At 40.7% G+C, this 20,956-nt stretch overlaps 1 protein-coding gene across 2 annotated transcripts in view; it reads left to right on the top strand.

Moving 5' to 3' along the window:
* XDH (xanthine dehydrogenase) overlaps positions 1–20,956 on the top strand; it is a 71,586-nt gene extending 50,630 nt beyond the window's left edge. For both annotated transcript variants that reach the window (XM_084284881.1, XM_084284880.1), the window contains exons 19-37: positions 20–143; positions 682–801; positions 2,295–2,391; positions 4,375–4,499; positions 5,224–5,357; positions 5,795–5,882; positions 6,500–6,586; positions 8,005–8,196; positions 8,701–8,846; positions 9,393–9,474; positions 10,103–10,198; positions 10,654–10,782; positions 11,818–11,892; positions 12,825–12,877; positions 13,299–13,413; positions 14,131–14,196; positions 15,907–16,095; positions 16,600–16,767; positions 17,721–20,956. In XM_084284881.1, the coding sequence (XP_084141007.1) occupies positions 20–143; positions 682–801; positions 2,295–2,391; positions 4,375–4,499; positions 5,224–5,357; positions 5,795–5,882; positions 6,500–6,586; positions 8,005–8,196; positions 8,701–8,846; positions 9,393–9,474; positions 10,103–10,198; positions 10,654–10,782; positions 11,818–11,892; positions 12,825–12,877; positions 13,299–13,413; positions 14,131–14,196; positions 15,907–16,095; positions 16,600–16,767; positions 17,721–17,771 (2,137 nt within the window). In that variant the 3' untranslated portion in view covers positions 17,772–20,956. The remainder of the gene's footprint in view (positions 1–19; positions 144–681; positions 802–2,294; positions 2,392–4,374; positions 4,500–5,223; positions 5,358–5,794; positions 5,883–6,499; positions 6,587–8,004; positions 8,197–8,700; positions 8,847–9,392; positions 9,475–10,102; positions 10,199–10,653; positions 10,783–11,817; positions 11,893–12,824; positions 12,878–13,298; positions 13,414–14,130; positions 14,197–15,906; positions 16,096–16,599; positions 16,768–17,720) is intronic.

Genomic DNA, 20,956 nt, shown 5'->3' with positions numbered 1-20,956 from the left:
TCCTGCTTTCTTCCTTTAGTTCTATAGATGCGTCTGAAGCCCAGAGCGTTCCTGGGTTTGTGTGTTTTGTCTCCGCTAAAGATGTTCCTGGCAGTAACATCACAGGCATCGCTAATGATGAGACTGTCTTTGCTGAGGATGTGGTATGTGGTTAAAAAATAACTGTTTTCACTTACGCTGTCCAGGAGATAAGACTTTGTATATGGTCCAGTGAAGTCCTCTGCTGTGTACAGAGACAAATTCTGACTGCACTGGAGTCAATAGAAATCTTGGTGCCAAATTCAGTAAGGCTTGCCTCATTCCCCTCTTCTCTAGCTGTATTATTCTCCTCTAAGCTGCAGACTGCTGTGCAGGCTTACACTCGTTCAGTTACTTTCCAAAGTTATTTGTGATCAGAGTTTACCTTGACCAGTTATGAATAATTATGTCTGTATTCTGTGCAGACATCTCTTACACATTGAAGACAAACATGCTCCTCAGAGACACCAAAAAACTCCAGTCTGGCTACTCAGATAAAATTGTACTATTCCTTGCTCCATTCAGAGTTCATTTTACATAGACTGGTCCAATCAAACAGAGAAAAAGTTGCAGAAAAGGATGATTGCAAGAGAATTATTATGAGTTGTTCAGCTACTGTACATATACACAGTAAATGATGGTGGGTCTAAATCTGGCTTGCAGGTCACTTGTGTTGGTCATATCATCGGTGCAGTTCTTGCAGACACACAAGAACATTCCAGAAGAGCAGCTAAAGCTGTGAAGATTAAGTATGAAGAGCTCAAACCTATTGTCACAATTCAGGTAAGATGGCTCATATCTGCTTCTGCAGTTACCTCAGAGCCCTCTGATATCTAATTAACTTCTCTTTTCCCAGATAATTATTTAGCCGCATGTTGTGTTAGTCTTCATGATGCAGGTGCAGCAGGATATGGATAGAAGGAATAATTTGTATATTTAAAGAGGGCACACCTTTGATATGGTACTGATTAGGAGTATATTGGCTCTCTATTACTTAATGCTAAAACAAATAAACTCTGGGAGATACATTGCACCCTTCACAAATTTGTTTAAATTAACAAGGTTAGTGCCAGTTACGTTTTTATCCACAGGTGCTTGCTTTCAATATTGTCTGGTATAACCTTGCTGGCTTCATTGGTATTTATTCATTCTTTTCTCATTTACAACACTCAATAAGAGAGTGCAAAGAAGTCCCCTCTAGCTCAGCCACAGCACTGTTTCTTGGAGATTTGTGCAGACCGTTTGTAAAGTTTCTAAAGCTGATGGAATTAAGTTTGAGGAGTTACCTCTGTTGTGAATATTTCTACTGGCTGTGTGGATCCTTAAGTTGGTCCTCTCAAAGCTGAAGAAATGCATGTCAACAATTTGTAATTATTTTGTGCCTTTTTTTTTTTTTTAAAGCATATTATTTGTTGACAAAGTTTCTTTGTGAGAGTGAAAGCAAGTGGTAATATCTAATACAGGATTCACATGCAGAAATTGGGAAGAAAGAAAAAGTATGAAACCAGAGAGAAATTAGAACCGTGGAATTCTAATCAGTTTTTATACAGGTCAATATTTCATACCATGTAGTTTGTAACGTGCGTTGCATGCATGCAAGTACAAAGAGTCCGTGCCTTGTCTCGTACAGACAGCAGTGCTGTCATCTATGAGCAGAAGCTTTGATTTGTTTACATGACAAGATTTACAAACATTGTGCGAGAACTTTTCCTATTCTGAGGCTTCTATCTGCTTATTCAACCTGGGAAGATGAGACTAGAGCTAAAAATGTGTTGATTTTTGTTGTTCTTTGATCGCTGTTTTGTTCTGTTTTAATTATGGAAAGTTTCTGTTTGGCAAAAGCAAAATGCATTTACAGAATTTCTATAAGGAAGCTTGTGATTTGGCTCAAAAGTGAACTATTTGTGCAGAACTTCTCACTCCATTTGGGAGATTTAGTTTCCTCCTCTTCCTTTTCTTTCTCTCTTCCCTCCTCTTCAGACCATGAACTGTAGTTAACACAAGTTGCAAGTCATAGCTCTGGTGGCTATGCTCTGGATCCATAAGGTAAAATGGATCAGAAGAAACAATCTAAGATTATCCAATAGTTTATTGTGGATTATTGTGAAACTGCTGTTATGCCAAAAAAAAAAAATTACTAAGTGAAGTCATTTGCCTGTTGCCATAGTTACTGTCTTAAACTTGTGCTTTTTATCTTAAATATTTCTACTCCAGTCAAAAGAAGCTTTGCTTTCAGTGTGCTTCCACAAAAATGTCATTGTGTCATTGTTTCCTAGGAAGCTATTGAGAACCAATCCTTTTTTAAGTCTATAAAGAAGATTATTAAGGGAGATGTGAAGAAAGGGTTTGAAGAATCTGATCACATTTTGGAAGGTGAGAATAAGTGTTAATACTTTTACAATAGGATAGTCTGTGACAAAAGAAGTGAAGCTGTCAGCCCCGTTTCTATGCATATGATACCAAGCTCACTCAAGTAAGGCTTGCTGGGCTGAATTTCACATTAAATTTCAACTAACTGTTTACATACAAATAGCTCATGAAAAATTTAATTTCAGTTTCAAAAGGACTTGGATGCTTTCAGCTATGCCCCTGTAAACACCGTCTTCTAATGTAAGGACACATTTTTCTTGAGCAGTTATTCTACAATGTGATTCTTTTTCCTGAAATGTATCATGTAGAAGCTTTGCCCTGTCCAATCATAGTCTAGTCTGAATCTTGGAGACTATCAGTTTCCTTAGTCCTGATATATAACTGTGTCTTATTAAAACAGGACATGCATGCTTCTGAAAACCTGATTCACCAACTTTGGTGGCTGTAGGTATCATGAAGAACATGGGAACTCCTTATAACACTTTTTGAATGTTGTTTGTTGGCCTGTTTTTTCGTATGCTCTTGTCTCTTGCATCTGGAGTCTGCTGGGGAGGTTACAGAAGCATGGATAAACATAGCAATTCTCAACAACTGTTTAACCCTGTAAGGGTTAGGAGGAAATAGTGCCAGAGATGTGAACTAGAATACTCTGTCAGATCCATGTTGTGTGCCCATGAGAAACAAAGGGTAACTTGCTTGGTATATAGCACTGATCAGCAGCTTCCGTAAGGAAGAGTCACATACATCAGACCTTCTGGAAACTATGTATTTATAAAAAAAAAAAAAAAAAAAAAAAAAAAAAAAAAGAGGGTGTTACATCCCTCTTCCAGATCTGAAAACAAAGTTAAGTAAGGCACACAGATGAGGCGTGGTATGAAGAGGTTATTCCTAAAGAAAACAGAAAAGTATTGCCACCCTTACCTCCTCATGGGAGAAGGAAAGAGCTGTTTAACTGAAAGACACCTTTCTAGTTCTGTTGCTTGCTTGCATTTTGCTGTGCATTGCTGAGACTTTTCTCTGCAGTCAGCCATTGGCCCTGGCATTTCAAGGGTGTCATAAACTCTTGTTTACTGTTCCTTAAGGAGTGCTATATTATATAAAATGTAATCATTGGGCCAGGCAAGGCAGAAATTGTTCTGAGCTAGAATATGAGGTTATTAAAAAAAACCCACAATGCTGTGTAAATGCCAGGCCTACCCCTTTGAGCAAAAAAGGGAAAAACCCTTCTACGTACCAGAGTCTACATCCCAGAGTAAGCATAGTCTCACACAAGTGTGCATTTCTCACTGAGGTGCCTAAAGAAGGCAGCTATTTTGTTGTCACTAAGTTGAACAGGAGAGGAACAGCATCTTGAGAACTGCTCTGAAAATTATTTTTTGTGGCAGCTGAATAGGTCAGGGCTATAACTGAGAGAAAAGGTTGATTCTGAGATGTAACAATATGTAGCATGACTTAAAATTGCACCATCAGCAATGCCAGATAAGATGTCCTGGTAAAGAGTCATGTGCAGCAGCAGAGAACTGATCATGAGTTAGATCATCTTAAGGCATTTGGGGTTTCTGTTTTTGTTCCCCTATTTTAAAGTCTGTAATCCCGCATTTGATCTGCTCAGCTAGTCTATGCTTGATTTATTTTTATCCTTTATGTCAGTGGTGTTATCAAGGCAGTCTGAAATGCACTGAACTCTAAATTTTAAAGGATGCTAGGTCAATGGTGTGGGGTGCAGGCTTATTTTTGAAATGCCAGCCACAAGTGCTTCAGACTGAAGATTTCTAGAAAGTGGTTGTTGCTTTTTTTTTTTTTTTTTTTTTTTGAGATGAAACTGGAAGTGCCAGTTTTAGACCTAAAGATATCCAGTGCTGGGCAGCATGAAGGATTCTTGTTTAAAACATCAAAAGAGCAGTGTTTTGCTTACAACAAGTGGTGGGCAACTTCTTACAACACCAGAGGCACCTTACCTATGGGGCATTTCTTTCCATTTTCTAGGAGAGATGTACCTTGGTGGACAGGAGCACTTCTACCTGGAAACACACTGTACTGTGGCTGTGCCAAAGGGAGAAGGTGGTGAGATGGAACTCTTCGTGTCAACCCAAAACTTAATGAAGACACAGGTACTACCTCATTGACCTGATACCCAAAACACTTTTGAGTCTCAGTGTTAGAGTAGATAAACAGTTGCTTTGCAGTTAGTCCTAGCTTGCCTTGTTTGTGTGTGTGGGGGCACTTAGGCTTAGAGGTGGGTGTAGGATCAAAGTCCACATCCGTCGTATTGGTGTCCTGAATCCACTTCCAGGTAAGAGATTTCTCTTGGCAGCACCTCTCTCTTCCCAGGGATTACATGCTTAACCCTTGATGGTGAAGCCTGGTTGTTGGATGACGTGTCAGAAAGGGAGGGGGTGCAAACACTGCCAATACAGACCAACTCTGCCATTTTGTGGGATAGGCTACAGGCACTATGGGGTGTCTTTGTCCTGTTTACAGACTGACTCACCAAGACTATCCAAAAGCCCCCTAACTTAGTGAGGAGGATGGACAGAGTGGTACAGATGTTAAATGTAGTGCTAAATGAGACCCGTATCTTGGTAACCTCATCTGCTGCAAGTCTTTCTAAATCTTGTGCTGTTTACTGAAGGACTATATGCTATCCCACCTCAGAGATGAAATGATGGGCTTATGGGTTCCAATTGCAACTAAGTTAATTGCAGGACTGATAGGACCTGGAGCAGTAACAGAGTATTTCCACTATTACAATGGCTGCAAAAGGCAACGTGTTTGTGTCTGGTTCTTAACACCAGGACAGTTCCATACATGCTCTGCTGTCCTGTTTTTCTTCAGGAGTTTGTTGCTAGTGCACTGGGAGTCCCATCAAATAGGATTGTGGTTCGAGTGAAAAGAATGGGAGGAGGATTTGGAGGAAAAGAGACTAGAAATACCATTTTGACAACTGCAGTGTCTGTGGCAGCCTTCAAGTAAGTTTCTATGTGGGGAATAGGACTTTTTCCTTTCACTTCACCTGGTCTAGGCTACCTCTTTTTGGAGCACAATCTGCACTGGAGCAGACTCTTCATGGCTTTTTACTGTATAGCTTGTAGCAAACCCGAGATTTCCTAAAGGAGGCGTATAATGGTCTCTGAGCTGGAAGAAAACGAACCTGTTCAAAAGGACTAAGCTTATTCAAGAATGTCAGCTTTTAACAGGAAAGGGGGGGGGACTTTTCTGTTCTTGTGTTACATATATATATGTACTTTTTATGCGTACACACAGCAAGAGACACAATCTAGGCAATTTATCCCTAATGCAGATAGCCATTGCCACCCTGAAAAGACTCTGAAAAGATTTGAGTATGTCTCCGTAGGAACTGTACCCTGCAATTCAGGGTTTGCCTGATAAATGTATCCTTTAACAGAACTGGACGCCCAGTAAGATGCATGCTGGATCGAGATGAGGACATGCTTATAAGTGGTGGGAGGCATCCCTTCCTCGGAAGATACAAGGTATGCATACACATGAAATGAATGCATATCTTCTTGGTGTCATTTGAAACATCAGAGAGCAGTAAGATATAGCAATAAACTTACTGCTCCGATTGTTTCACTGCTGATGTCCCCTGCAGCAAATGGATCTGTCAGCCCAGTCACGGCATTCTTTCTGTTAAAGTCCTTTTGCTTCCTGAAAAATTCTGCTTCCTGTAGCAGTACTTTTGGTTTGGATGGTTCCCCTCTCATGACCTCTGTGTGACCTCTTCTTCCAGCAAAGAATCTTCCCCTTGCGGACAATCACATTGATCTTAGATGGCTCCCAATTGGTTTACAGTATTGTACTCCTAATTGTCTTAACTTTCTCCTTCCATTCCTTCTTCAGTCCAAGTGCTTTTATTTTTCAAGGCAAAAGATCTGTTAAGGTTATTGTGTGTTAATGTGTGGCTGTGACAATTCGCCTTTATTTTCAGAAGAGTTTTCTGGAGCAAGACTAAGATGCATACAAACACTCTTTACTGGGAAGCTTCCTCAGTAATTACTTTTTTGTCTGCATAAGGTCCATTCAGTTTTTGGAAGGAAGTACAAAACCGCATTCTATAGAGAAGACGTTACTGACAATATTCTCTTGACAGGTTGGTTTCATGAAAAACGGGAAAGTGAAGAGTCTGGAGGTGTCATACTACAGCAACGGGGGCAACTCTGCAGACCTCTCTTATGGTGTAAGTACAAGAAGTTTTCTGATAGTTAACTATGTAGAAGACACGTTTCCCTGCGTAACCTTTTTCTCCGATTTAAGAGAACTTACCTACAGCAATGCTTACACATCCTCCATGCTGACATGATTGTAAGCAGATTCTGATGAGTGTTGTAGCTTCTACAAATTCTGTCTGAGCCAACCTACTTGTCTTGACACGTGCCACACAGTTTTTATTGATGCCATAGTAACTTGGATAGGGCAAAAGGGTCAAGGGGGTTTGCTTTGCCTTACAGAAGACTGTGATGGAAAACTTACTGCACAATACAAGATGGCTAATACTCCCCCAGCTTTGGGGAAAGCTAGTTTATTGGAGTAAGAAATGCCAAAGTCAATAGCCTGATCAGGGCAGGCTGCCTAAATCAACAAGTTTGTTAAGGAGTGAACAAAGCTAACAGAAGCTCAGCATTGGAGTTCAGAAGCAATAAGGACAAGGTTGGGCCTGATTTCAGAGTTCGTTTTCAAGAATTTTTGCACTGTTCAGTAGAAAATTTTATTTTTCTGTTGCGTGTGTCCAATCCATTAGCCTAGTGTCAATCATGCTCACTTTAGTTCTCCTTCCCCAGTCTGCTGAGTCTTTGAAAATTTTCTGCAAAAATGAATCCATTTCAGCGAGAGAGGACTGCAAGTACTAGAGTCACGTTTGACACTAGCAATATGCTTGGTGCTGTACAGAGAGGAATGTCAGGCATTTGTCTTTGCATAAACTGTGGGCGTGGCTGGGAGTACATAGACATGCGTTGTCTGACTGTTTGAATTAGGAAACTGGGAAGTGCTCCAAGTTGAAATAGATTTGAGATGTGCATAATCTCCTCCCTGCTGCTGGGAACAAAAGCCAGAAAGAAGATCTGGCCCTTTCTCAGTTTGGACAATTAGTGGACAAAGATCTGAAATCTTGTGGGTTAGATGTAGTTATTGAAAATATTTATTTGCCCTTACTACTCCCGTAGCCCAGCTGCTGAGTCACGTGACATCAGCAATACGTCTTTTCCAGGAACAAATTACTCTGTATATTTAAAAGAAGGTTCTTGAACTTCCAGGCGGGTAATGGCATTTAGTAACAGTTTGTCCCAGCAAGAGCCCAAGGCCAACAAATAACGTTGAAGCTCAATCTGTTCCAGGACCCTAAATGTTAAGAGAGAAGTGTGCTTATCTTCCCTTCTGTCAGGAGAATGAGGATACTGCTTGACACTCCAATACAAACAGGAAGGAGTACTGGCTGCACCTCAGTGCTCATTCATGTTAACTGCAGACCTGTGGGATGCAAGAGAAAATGATTCTTGTATTGCTTTGCACCTTTCCAGGCTGTCTTTGGCAGGTGATCAAAAGTCTGACATGTAATTCATGTAAAATGTATATATCCCCGTCCCTTCTCTTCACCAGGTTATGGATAGAGCCCTGTTTCATCTGGATAACTCCTACAACATCCCCAATGTTAGCAGCATGGGCACTGTCTGCAAGACCAACTTGTCTTCCAACACAGCTTTCCGTGGCTTTGGAGGCCCCCAAGGAATGATGATTGCTGAGTGCTGGATGAGTGATATTGCTCAGAAGTGTGGCCTACCACCTGAGGAGGTACAGATCCCCTGACACGTTTCAGGGCAGTGCTGCCTTTGAACAAGCTCTGAGAACTGGATAAAACCACAGAAAATTATGAAGCATAAGAATTTTTTGCTTCATTTTCTGCTGAGTCCTTAGCAGAATCTCAGGTTTTCTCTTTGATAGTCACATTATAGCTTGGTTCTTCCTTCTAGCATCTTCTGCTTCCTTATATTCCCTAAGTAGCCTCAATTGTGTAATACCTGTTTTAACAGTAGGTATTCAGAAAAACCCTAAAGGTACTAAGCACCTTAATCTTATTAACAATATGCTAACACTTTCTCTTGAAAGTTCCCAGCCTTAATGTCTTATGTTCCATTTTCCTGTAAACAGATTTGTGTCTGTTAATTCTACTGCTCTGTAGAGTGAGCAGAGGAGGAAAAACTAGGAACCAATGTTCTTTTGATGACATCCATTAAAAGGACCTAGTTTGAAACATTAAACTTGGCACATCCTTTACGTGTCTTTTTCTTTGGGAAGGTACGGAAGCTCAATCTTTATAACGAAGGAGACCTCACTCATTTTAACCAAAAGCTGGAGGGATTTACTCTACGGAGATGCTGGGATGAGTGTTTATCAAGCTCTAGCTTTCATGCCAGGAAGAAACTTATTGAAGAATTCAACAAGTAAGTGTTCTGCAGCTGTGGTGTTACTGGGTGTACCTGTTGCCTTCTAACTTCTGGTATTCTCTTAGCAACTTGAGCGATGTGAAGTTAGTCCATGTATTTGCAGACTGACTTCTAAAAATTCCTCTTTTTGAAATTCCTACAGGCCCATTGTGTGAAAAAACCTTTATCAGTGGTGTGGTGGCTTAGATGAGGCCTAACATGACATGGTTTTGTAAGGGAAATGTAGCAGAGGAGAGATGTCTGTAGAATCTAGGCTTTGTTTGTCTTTTCATATGACTGTCTTTCTTAATTGGCTTGTATTTATAACTAGGTAGCTAATAGTCAATACAAGTGCTTCTCTAATGCCTAGGAGGCCATCTTCAATTCAGATTTCTTCCTGTACCCATAAACAAAGCCATTCTCTCTTAAAAATTACTGATTAACTCCGACTGTGTTACATTCATGTATTTAAATTCTGCTTTGATACCCAATCTGTCAGAGTGATACAGCACCAAATTTAAATGAAAGCTTCATGACTATACAAAAAATATTCTTTCCTTGCAGGCAGAACCGCTGGAAGAAAAGAGGAATGTGCATTATTCCTACCAAATTTGGCATCAGCTTCACTATCCCATTTCTGAACCAGGTCCGTAAGTGTCATTCATCTTTTCAAGTAGAGGAGATAGATTTATGATGTCTTTCCCAGACACCACTCCCTTTGTACTTAACCAGAGCTTTTCAGAGAAGTGGTTAAATTAGTTAAGAAAAAGCACAAAATTTTTGAACCAAAACGAGCAACACAACAGTTACAATTTATACAGTCCAAAAAAAACACCACGATGCAGCTATGTTGTTACTGTATTAATTTCCCTTCCTGTTCTCTCTTCCTCAGTGGTGGAAATACTGTGACATTGAAATATGGTCACTGTCATTCATATGTTTAACCTGATTTGATGGACTGTCAGTGGTGTTGGCAAATTCAAGTGCACAGTGCATCTCTGTTTTACAGGAGAGGTTTGGGTTACTTCACCTGTTTTCTCAGGTGAAAATACTGACTGAGGTTTGCCATGTCACTGGAATTTCTGTTGAGCTGGTGACACTAAACCAAATTCACCCCAGGTGTAAACTAGTGGCTTTAGTTACTCGAAAGAACAACGCTGGTCTAGTTCCAAATTCATTCTCTCTGTAGTTTTTAACTGGACTCTGCCAAGCACTTCACTACTTCATTTATGATGACACTTGGAATAAACTTGGAATGATATTCCCTTTTATAGGCTGGAGCTCTGGTCCATGTATATACAGATGGCTCTGTGTTAGTTACACATGGTGGGACTGAGATGGGTCAAGGACTTCACACCAAAATGATCCAGGTAATAATGAATTTGGACTTAACCGCATGAGAAATATTTTCAGCTAAATTATACTCATTTTATAGCATTGCCTCAGACATCCTGACACCTCTTTTGTAGGCATGTGTAGGGTAATAAATCATGACTAATTCCTTCAGCAGCAGTGCTAGGTTTCCAGAGTATTATTACAGCTGAGCAGGAGAACTAGAATCCTCATAATTTTAGCTCTTCTTATTGTAGATAATACAGCTTATGGATTGGCAAAAGTGTATATGTATCTACTTGGACAGTGTCTGTGAAGGGCAAACTTAATTTTCTGGCTAGCTCTCAAGCACCGGGTCAACTGATACCCCAAGAAAGATGAGATTTAGTACTGGAAGAGGGTGAAGGCTGCAATGTGGACCCTAGCAGTGTAGGCAGTGAATGATCATGCCCTCCTAAAAGCCACTTACCAATTGTTTTCCTTTGTTCTGCAGGTTGCTAGCAGGTCACTGGGAATCCCCACCTCCAAAATTTACATCAGTGAGACCAGCACAAATACTGTCCCAAATACCTCCCCAACAGCTGCATCTGTCAGCGCAGACATCAACGGAATGGCTGTCCATGTACTGAAACCAAGTTATTTAAACAGTTGGGTCATGAGCTGGGACTCCAGAAGATGAAAAGTTGATACATATTTATCTATAGCTTAAGGAAAATATAACATTCAAAAGGGACTTGCAGGCAAAGGATACCTCCTAATTACTGCTCTAACTACTTGGGGGTGTTAGATAATGAATGACCATAATTTTTTCCTATTTTTATTTAACTCTCTCTTTCAGACTTTTTGTAGTCATAAAGTACTGTTTCTGTGATTACTCAAAAACAGAACAAAGCATCTGTTTAAATGGCTAGCTTCTTAGTAATTAATGAGACCTTATCTATAACAATGTATTACGCTACAGATACTACTTGCAGCTTGTTTGTGGGCTGTGCTCCAGAACCAAATACCTCTAAGTGTTAAACACTTGGAGCAAATAGCCTTCTGTGGCAATGGCATGGTTATGATTGTCCCTGACATGGTGTGGAGCTACCAGTGCATCTGTTTGCAGGGTGTGTGACACTTCCATTGAAAAGAGGAATTTAGTCTTGGTCAGTCTCTTGTTTGAAGAAAAGAGGATAGATAATCTCAAAAGTAAAAAAATTAAATTAAATTAAATACTCGTGGCTTGATTCAGTAGATTGGGCTCTGCACAGCTTGATTCAATAAGCTGAATTTTGGCAAGAATATTTTTTCAGTGTTATTGCATCATCTTGCTGCATATGGCAATGTGTCCCACTATGACTTGGCGCAGGTAAAGTTGCTGCACAAACAAATGGACTTGTGATGTTATGCGTCATGGTCCAGCAAGTTCTGTGCTGTATTTGGGATTCTCCTCTGCTATCAGCAGAGACGATCTGTTTTAAAATCCTATTCAGTCAACATTTCTCCTACGCAGCAAGCCTTCTGTTAGTGAACTTTGATCCGTTTTATGATATGCCAAAGTCCTGGAGGCAATATTGATTTAAACAGAAGGTTCTTTGAGACTGGTATTACACTCTTAATACTATAGGCTGACTTTTCAAATCTTCTAATACTGCTTTTCGTTATTTGTTTTTAGAATGCATGTCAGACCATCTTAAAACGACTTGATCCAATCAAACAGTCTAATCCCAAAGGATCCTGGGAAGACTGGGTAAGCTGTCTGTATATGTCATGGGACAGGTGGGCATTGTCACAGGTTGTTTGCACTGACAAACCCTGTATACAAGTTATCCTCCAGGTCTGCATCCCACTAGAAAAGATTTGAGGAAGAACAGCAAAGCAGAAACCTGGCAAGGGAAGTAATTAAAGCTGGCAAGGGTTCATTCCCACAACATCACCTGTGACTTTAATACGGAGATTTCCCCAGATCCTGGGGCCTGCCTATGACAAACTTTATCAAATAAGTTTTGAGTGGTTACATATATCTATGTAGTCAGGCTCCAGTCCCTGACAGGAAGAAACCTAATTTGTAATGATGGGATTCTGTGACAAAGATGACTTTGAGTTACCAGCCACCTCCTGTAGTGCTTCTTGGCTGTGATTTAGATAATTATAAATAACCTATAAAATATACCTATAAAACCTATAAATAACTTATAACCTGAATAACTCTATAACCTCAATAACAAGAGATTGGTGTGCTGTAACACTCTAAAACTATTTTCAATAGCAAGCTTTAAAGATTTTATTTCAATAGAAGCTCCTCTTCAAAGGAGGAGCTTCGATTTTGTGATTTGGATGTCAGGACAGGATTTCTCCTGGCCTCGGTGAAGTCAAGGAGACTGATAGTGTTTAACCTTTGTCTCTGAGCTTCAAAGACTAATCTGTTGCTGAGAGACAAATAAATAAGTCTTACACCTCTGCTGCTATACCTTGGTAGCTGCTGACGAGGCTATCTGGGGAAGCAAGATGATGTTTCCCTTGGCAGTGTTGGTGCTGCGTAGTGTCACAGCTGTCTGTCATTGGACACCTTCTGTTCGTGCTCTCCTTGAAGTGTATTTGGGAATGATGTATTTGGGGTAGCTGTTTTTCCAGGCACTAGTTGGACTATTATTGTTTTCAATTTCTTATTCTCTTTGGCAGATTAAAACCGCCTATCAGGACTGTGTTAGCCTGTCAGCCACGGGGTTTTATAGGTGAGTGAATATTCACACTACAGAGACACAGTTCTTAGTTGCATCCAGGGAGATTCTGGGAGGATTTACAGCCCTAATCCCCCTGCCACCGTTCTAACCCAGGGCTGTATGCCCTTTGCTGCCTAGAATCATTGCAAATGACCTCCAAGAAATGTTCAACTGCATTCAAAAAGCAAAGGATTTGCTACTGGATTTATGGCAATGAGTCCATAATACTCACCCTAAGATCTGAGATTCGTTGGAAAATAGCTAAAATAGTTTCAATAAGGTTTGCAAATACAGGGCAGCTTTAGGAGATTTCTATTTATAGTTGTTTATGCTTTTCACTTCTGCATGGGTTTGATGGAGGAGGTAAAACACGAGTGAATAAAGATTTTAATTTGTGGAATGAAATGTGCTTTTGTTTTTCTTTTGTGTCAAGAATTCCTGACCTTGGCTACGATTTTGAGAAGAATGAAGGGAAGCCATTCTGCTACTTCAGTTATGGTGTTGCTTGCTCTGAGGTTGAGATAGATTGCCTGACAGGTGACCACAAGGTGAGGGGATCATCAGTGAAATAGCCTTTTTTTGTTTACATATAAGAAACGTTCAGAGGGAATTAGAACAAATAGTGGGTGTCAGCCTGTTCCTAGCTCAGTCATTGGTCCAGCGTGACCTTCACTGGATTTCTTAACTCCTGTGGTCCACAGTGCAACAGTCCATAAAGTATAATAAATTGAGAATTGTCTGATCTGCAGGGATACTAGGAGGCTTAATGAATGATTGCAAAAGTTATTGGATTTGCTTATGTAAGAGATATCAGCGCTGTGTTAGCACAAAGGAACAGCAACGTAAGAGAATTGAGTTAATCATTAAAACTAACACTGGGATCTTTTAAGGGTGAAAGACAGGAGGGTGAAAGAGGGAGGGAGTACTCACGAGAAGAGGGGGTTGGGTGGGAGAGAGAGGGAGAGAAGACGATTCATTAGCATTTGGCCTAATTGGCTATGCTTAGGTACAGAGCACTGACACTGGCAGTTTTAATTAATGCAGATTGGTCTGATGGATCTTTAGGGAAAACTGCAGTGAATTCCTTGGTTTTACTTTAGAGATGAACTCCCTTCAAAAGATAGTATGAAGAATTGAGCTTGACATAGATTGTTGAACAATGGCCAAGTATGGATACTGGTGGATGTATTACGCCTCCTCGTATAAAACCACGGTGTGCCAGTTTCAATGTCTGTGCTGATTTATTCTTTATTTCTGTCTTTTAGAACGTTCGCACAGACATTGTCATGGATGTTGGCACCAGTCTCAACCCAGCCATAGATATAGGACAGGTAAGTGAAAGAGTGTCACTAATTTCACTGTGTTAAAGTGATCGCATTACCCTCAGGCTTTTCTAGATGAAGCATTATCCCACTCCAGCTTGTACATTTGCAAACAGAATGTTTTAAACTTAAACTGGATATCCAGAGATGCATTTTACGATGGTTATGAAAGTTTGACCCACAGTTAACTATGCAATAGGCACATAATTTTGTAGGGAAATACCTTTTTATTAGTAGTAGGATTGGATATAGGGACTACAGCGTATTCACCACTTACCACTACACCAATGCTTTTCAATGTATACCTCACCTAAGAAATGAATCCAGAGAATATTAATACAATGGAATAACCTCGTCCTAGGGCCATCTTCTGCTATGTGGCATGTCTAGGATAAATCCCACACCCTGTTTCTATACTCCGATTTGTCAATGTCAATTCCCATTTAATTAAGTGAAAGTTCTTTTGTGAATAAAGAGTTGGGGCAGTTGTTTCTGTTCTCCAGCTAGTGCTGTGCAGGGATCTCAATAAGAAGTTGGACGAATTACTTAGCTTACAAATTTTCAGGCAGGTACAAATGTACTTTTGTATTTTGTACAGTAATAATCACAATGAAACTACCCAGCAAGTAAAGGTAATAAAAACAAGGTTGTCTGATAAACCGAGAGGTCTATCTAGACATTTGCACCTGTTTACGCAGGCAATGCTGCCTTGCTAACTCTAGGTGTCAGTACAGTGCAACTCAGTGATGCTGCTGCAGGAGTTATTTCCAGAACTCAAGGTGCATTGAGAGCAGCATGTTTTCCGAAAGAGACTTTTTTTTTTTTTTTGGAAGTGGCCAAGGGGAAATGGGGCTTTTCTGTCTTCTCAGCATATTAGATTGGGGCTGGGAATAAAGATATGGGCTATGTGGAACCTGTCAAAGAGATGGCGGTTTCCTGTGTCCTTCCATGTATCACTGCAGAGAACCTTGGGGACAAAAGTTGTATGGCTGCAAGATTGCGAGCACATGGAGCTGGGTTAAGGAATGTTTGTGCTGAATCTTTAGAGTAGTCTGTTTGTCAGATCTCTCAGTGGACGCAGAGAACAGAGCTTCCACATATAGGGCTGTTTGGGCACATCCTCCTCTCATAGCTGCATTCCTTCTTTTTTTTTTTTTTTTTCTTCTTTTTCTCCTAAAATTTAGAGTAGAAAAGTTATGCAAAGAAGCCTTTAAGAGTTGAATGGATATAGGAGTGTTATTGCATGGGTCTATACTGGTAACCAGAGAATATGCAGTACCCAGGAAAGCATTCATACTAAAATAGCAAACATAAAATAGTTTGTTTTCAGATAAGTTTACTTCAGTCCTTTTGATCTTCTTTGAATTATCAGCAAGTACAATTCATTCGGTGCTTATCTGCCTGTGAAGGAATCGATATTTTGGTATTGATTTTTTTCCCCTTGTTTCATCAAAAATATCCTGTCCTGCATTTACAGTATATGTGCTTGCTGTATAGACAGATTGCTTCATCTGCCAGGAAGATGCAGTCATATCTATATTGGGAACACAGAAGTTGCATAAAGGTGCCAAACCACTCAGCAGAAGGGACAAGGGTTTAGAGACAAAAAATAGGTATTTAGCTAGGAATGGAGGGTTGGAAACTCTGGCTGAAATTGTCACTGCTTGTTCAACAACAACAATGAAAAAAGAGTGTAACCTTGTTTGGATGTTTTTGTAGATAGAAGGAGCGTTTGTCCAAGGACTTGGGCTTTTCACCATGGAGGAGTTACGCTATTCCCCAGAAGGGAACTTGTACACACGAGGGCCTGGAGCGTACAAAATCCCTGCGTTTGGAGACATCCCAACAGAATTCTATGTGTCGCTCCTCCGTGACTGTCCAAACAGCAAAGCAGTTTATTCATCCAAGGTATGCTTGCAAGATCTTGCAGGCCTCTTACTGCTCTAGACTTGTGTAAATGTGTGGTAAAATAATGATGCATGTGTCAGAATAGTTGATTTTGTTATGCTGGCTTTACTCTTGGGTCAGGATGCTTTTCTATTCCTTACCAGAAACATGTACACTGCTGTTTATTGTACAGAGGACCAGAAGTAGTCTGCACATTGCATCCTTGATTGGCCAGTAGAAAGAACTGAAGCAACTTTGCTGTGCTAGAAGCTCTCCTCTAACAGAGGCTGCAAGCCTTCCCCTGCATGCCAGCACCCTTGCTGTCATCTCCCAAAGCCCTGATTACCTTTCCCTGGCAGCAGAACCACCACTGTGAACGACATTTCCAGTAGTACCATTTCCCCAGGTCTGATGTACCAAGATCTTGTGTCTAGGGCCTGCTCATCTTTCAGTTAGCCCCATTAGTCTCTCTAGAATCAGGACTGTTTGGGGCTGCAGCCTCAATCTTGCTTGTGTTCTGTCTAGGCTGTGGGAGAGCCGCCTCTGTTCCTGTCTGCCTCAGTGTTTTATGCCATTAAAGATGCCATCTACTCAGCAAGGAAGGAGTCCGGCCTGACTGAACCATTCCGGCTGGACAGCCCTGCCACCCCAGAGAGGATCCGCAATGCTTGTGTGGACATCTTCACGAAAATGGTAAAAGCTTCTGGTTTCATAGTCTGCTCCCTGACCAGCTTGTTCTGTGTGTGCTAGTCACTGTGGCTCAGGTCTGGGATTAGGGCAGTGTGGGGGAGCTATGGCCCTACTTAAGCATCTGGTTTTTATTTCATGAGTATTATCCTTCACTTAACATGCCACCAAATGAAAGACAAATCCACTGACCAGCACCATTTGGGCTGCCATTGCAGGAAGGGCTGTCACATAATATTTCTGAAATTGTGGTTCATCCTCTTAAGTGCAGTCTATAGAAAGTACTGACCTGTCCTGATGCTCCTGACCCTCATCTTTTAGGGGATCACAACTGTTAACGCACACAGCAGGTCTACTGCCTGATTTATTGGCCTCCCTCCAATAGGGAGAGCAAAGAAGTGTTACTGGAAATGCTCACTTCTGCTGGATGTTATGACCTTGGGAGTCTCCTTAGAGGGTGTGGGCTTCACCCGAAGGAATGCAGGATTTAACACTGTCACCATCTCCTCATGGGTTTATTCTCTGTCATAGTGCTGTGACAGGGCTGCATAGGATTATGTCCTGCACAAAGTCCTTCTGATTCCTTTGTGACTCCAAAAACTTCACTGTCTGTTCACATGGGCATCCACCAGGCTTTTGTCAGCTTGAACCCTGCTGTTGTTAACAGCAAAGCCTGGATACCTTGGTTCTCCTCACCAAACACCTACATCGCTGTCTGAGTAGGAGGACTCAGAAATAACTGTGAGAACGAGGCCTCCAGCTAGAGCCAGGAACAGCCTTTAGCAGAAGTGCCACGAGACAGACATCTCTGTGTTTTGAAAGACCAATATCTGAGCTCAGATCTCAGTGGTACAGAGGCACTTACCCCAGAGGAAGCATGGTGGGGCACACTGAACTAGATCAGAACCTTCATTTGTTGTTGCTGTTGCTTACTGTATTTTTTTTTCTTCTCTTTACAGTGTCCTTCTGCTGAGCCAGGGACCTTTAAGCCATGGTCTGTGCGTGTGTAAATGGAGAGTTTGAGGAGCAAACTCTCCTCGTGAAACTGCCCTGTGGTCCCTCCACTGTAAACCCAGTAGGACTATAATGAGAAAAAAAGAATCGGTGCTCATGTGGCTCCTCTATTTTGATTCATAGAGCTTTCACGTTTAATTGTTCAATCATTGGTTCCTCTAGGAGAGAGGATTGCTGCCAGATTATAGCTGTGATTTTTTTTTTTTCTTTTTTTTACTGTGGGGAAAAGAATACACCTTCTGCTGTAATGCCAGGAAGGACTTAAATGCATCAAACCCCCAAAAAAACAGTCCTCTTGCGGACATGGGGAAAGGCATTAGGGGCACTGAGGGCTGGACCCTATCGTGTTGCCTCAGCACACACAGCTAGCTATATATCAGAGGAAGATGAGGAATTTTGACATTAGCTAACTGTGGAGAAGGTCTTACATATGTAGCGGCCATCGTTCAGAGGGCAACCCTGAAATGTGACTGATAGCCGATTTATCCTGTTATATGAGGATTGCTTTGTCTACAGCAGATCTGTAATGATTTTTTAGTTCATGTGCTGCCTTATCTTCTCCAGTTGAAGACAAAAATGAGAGATACCAAGACTTCCAGCAAGATGTTGATTCATTCACATGTTCAGCCTTTTTCCTCTTCATCTTTCCCTCATCTTTTTAAATAGCAGAGGAAGGACCTTGGAGTAACAAGAAGTTACTGATCGTTGTTCCCAAGGCAATTTATATCACCCTGGGTGAGGGAACAGGATAAGAATGGACAAAGCTGTGGGATTAGTTGGCTCTGTGTGTCCTCTAGGAATAAATTCCTTGCTTTCATGCTATGGTCTTGCTGCCTTTTCAAGAAAACTCTTAGTTTTGCTGAATGTACTGGAATTGGGTGTATTGCTACATGGATTGCTTGTCCAAAAAATGTGCTAATGATGTGATGACCTCTTGTCTTTTGAGTTCAATGTGTTTTTAATGTTGGATTGAAGTCTGGGCATCCCTCTTCACAGGTTTTGTTACTGTCAGTACCACGGTGGCATCACGTTTTCTCTAGATGATGCCAGCCATGTACTGCAACTGCTCATCACATGCAAACTTTTTCTATTTCTCTGGCCCACAACTCTATGAAAATGTCTTTTTTTTTTTTTTTTTTTATTCTAGCACTCCTAGGGACAACAAAAATATGAGGCAATAGGATATAACTTCATTGTCTTAAAGGAAATTTTGCTTACATACATTCTGCTTAATATTGGCTGCCATCTTAGGACTTAACAATGTATACAGAGTTTGAAATATTTTTTGAAGCACTCCAGGGCATACAGTTTGGAAGTATGTATAATATTTCAAGCTGAGAATTACATATAGTTCTACCGTCTGGAAAAAGAGCATTTTTATATTCCAAGTTACAGGAAGTATTTTGTGCCTGCTGAACTTGGTATCTAATTGTTTTATTAATTAAAATAGATTATGGGTGTTTCTCTACTGATCAGGTAGTGGGTGAGAACACATTCTTGTTTTATTCTGAAAGCTGGCAATATGATTAAAAAAAAAAAAAGGCAAAAAATCTTAGAAAATTAAAAAAAAAAAAAAGTAATCACTTGTGTGCCAGAACAGCTAGCTATTGGAGTTTGTGTATTCATTGTTTTTGTCCAGGAAGGGATGCAAAATACCAAGTCTGTGAGGTAGATAGGCATCAGCACTCTCTGCATTGTTCCACCTCACGAGATTGTTGGATGCGCTCGTTCTACCCAGGCCAAAAAGAAACAAAAAGGGACTGTAAAACGTGTTAATGCAGAACATGGCGAGTTAGAGGCAAAGAGTGTGACACCGGTGAGCTTCCAGCATCATTTAAGTGTTCACAAAGAGTCGCTGACAGGGAGCACATCCCCTGTGATGGGATGTCACCCAGCAGGATGAATGTGCTGTTTATCTGCTGTGGTTCTGGCAGCACCTTTTTCATGATTTCAGAACGGGTTTGTGGTATCTCACATAGCCACGCTGACTGCCTAGTCAGCTGAAATTCTTTAAGGATTTATGTAGTTTCACTTTTCTTGCTCATTTCATGCATTAATCTGATGTATATTTGCCAAGTTATATATTTATGCAGTGGTCAAAGCAAGCTAGTTCAGTGCAGGCCTTAGCCTGTGGAGCCAGTTCTGCTGCAATATCTGTGATCCACAGTTTCAGGTACCAGTCTTTGCTCTCAGGCCCACCTGAGCTTAGGGCCCACTTATTTTACCCTTCCACAGCCACTGGCTGTCAGGAGGAAGAAACGTCTTCCTTTTTGAAGACACTGGAATTGAAAGGAGATGGTATCAGACACCAGTGTTGGGGAGTGGTATAAAATCAAGGTTACAAAATAATCTACAGAAACTGGTTTTGAGGGTAAGGTTGGAAACCAGTGGGAATTTACAGAGATCAATGTAACACCTGGGTGGGCTATGTGAGCACTGAGGACCCTGAAGAATATGAAGCTGAGATTTTCATTTAATTTTTCTGAGTGTCTTAACATTTCATACATTGCTTTTCCAAGTGTCAGATAACCCCAGGGAAGGACTGGATCCCTTTGTGTAGGGCTGCAAGGAAGAGATAATACTGACAAAGAATAGTCCAACTTAAAATGTGGTCTGTGCTACTAAACTGAGAACAACTCTACTATTTTTAGTGCACATTATTGTCCTCTGATAGATGCTCTGTCAGATTTCTTGATGCACATCTCTCTGCATAGGATTTCAGCTTGCAGTTGCTGATGGGAAATCTACTTCTAAAGATAAAATATTTCTTTCCTAGTACTTTTCGGTGAAAAATAGTACGGATGCATGGCTAATGTTATGTATAATTGGAAATCTGCCCTGCTTCTCTCCTTCTAGAACTGTATCCTTGGGAGATGAACCATCTTGTTAGACTGTAAATTGTAATGTGCAATAACAACATTTAAGTAATCATTGCAGTAGCTTGATAGTTTGTGGGAGAGCTAAAGGAGGTCATCTGATCTGATGTCTTAAATAACATTAATTGCACATCCCACTAAGAGAGATGAAAGCTGATCTTCAGTAATTGTTTAAGCTCAATTATAATTGGCAGCTTTCGCTATCATTCTTCAATGAACATAGTCAAATTGGTATCTCTGTCACATGAATGTGCGTGGAATTTTCTGTGAATGTCACAACATTACAAAACAAAACTAAAAAATAT

The sequence above is a fragment of the Netta rufina genome (genome assembly GCF_964035555.1).
Source record: "Netta rufina genome assembly, chromosome: 3".
Lineage (NCBI taxonomy): Eukaryota > Metazoa > Chordata > Aves > Anseriformes > Anatidae > Netta > Netta rufina.
The sequence above is the reverse complement of the archived record's forward strand: the minus strand, read 5'-3'. Positions and strand labels throughout refer to the sequence as shown.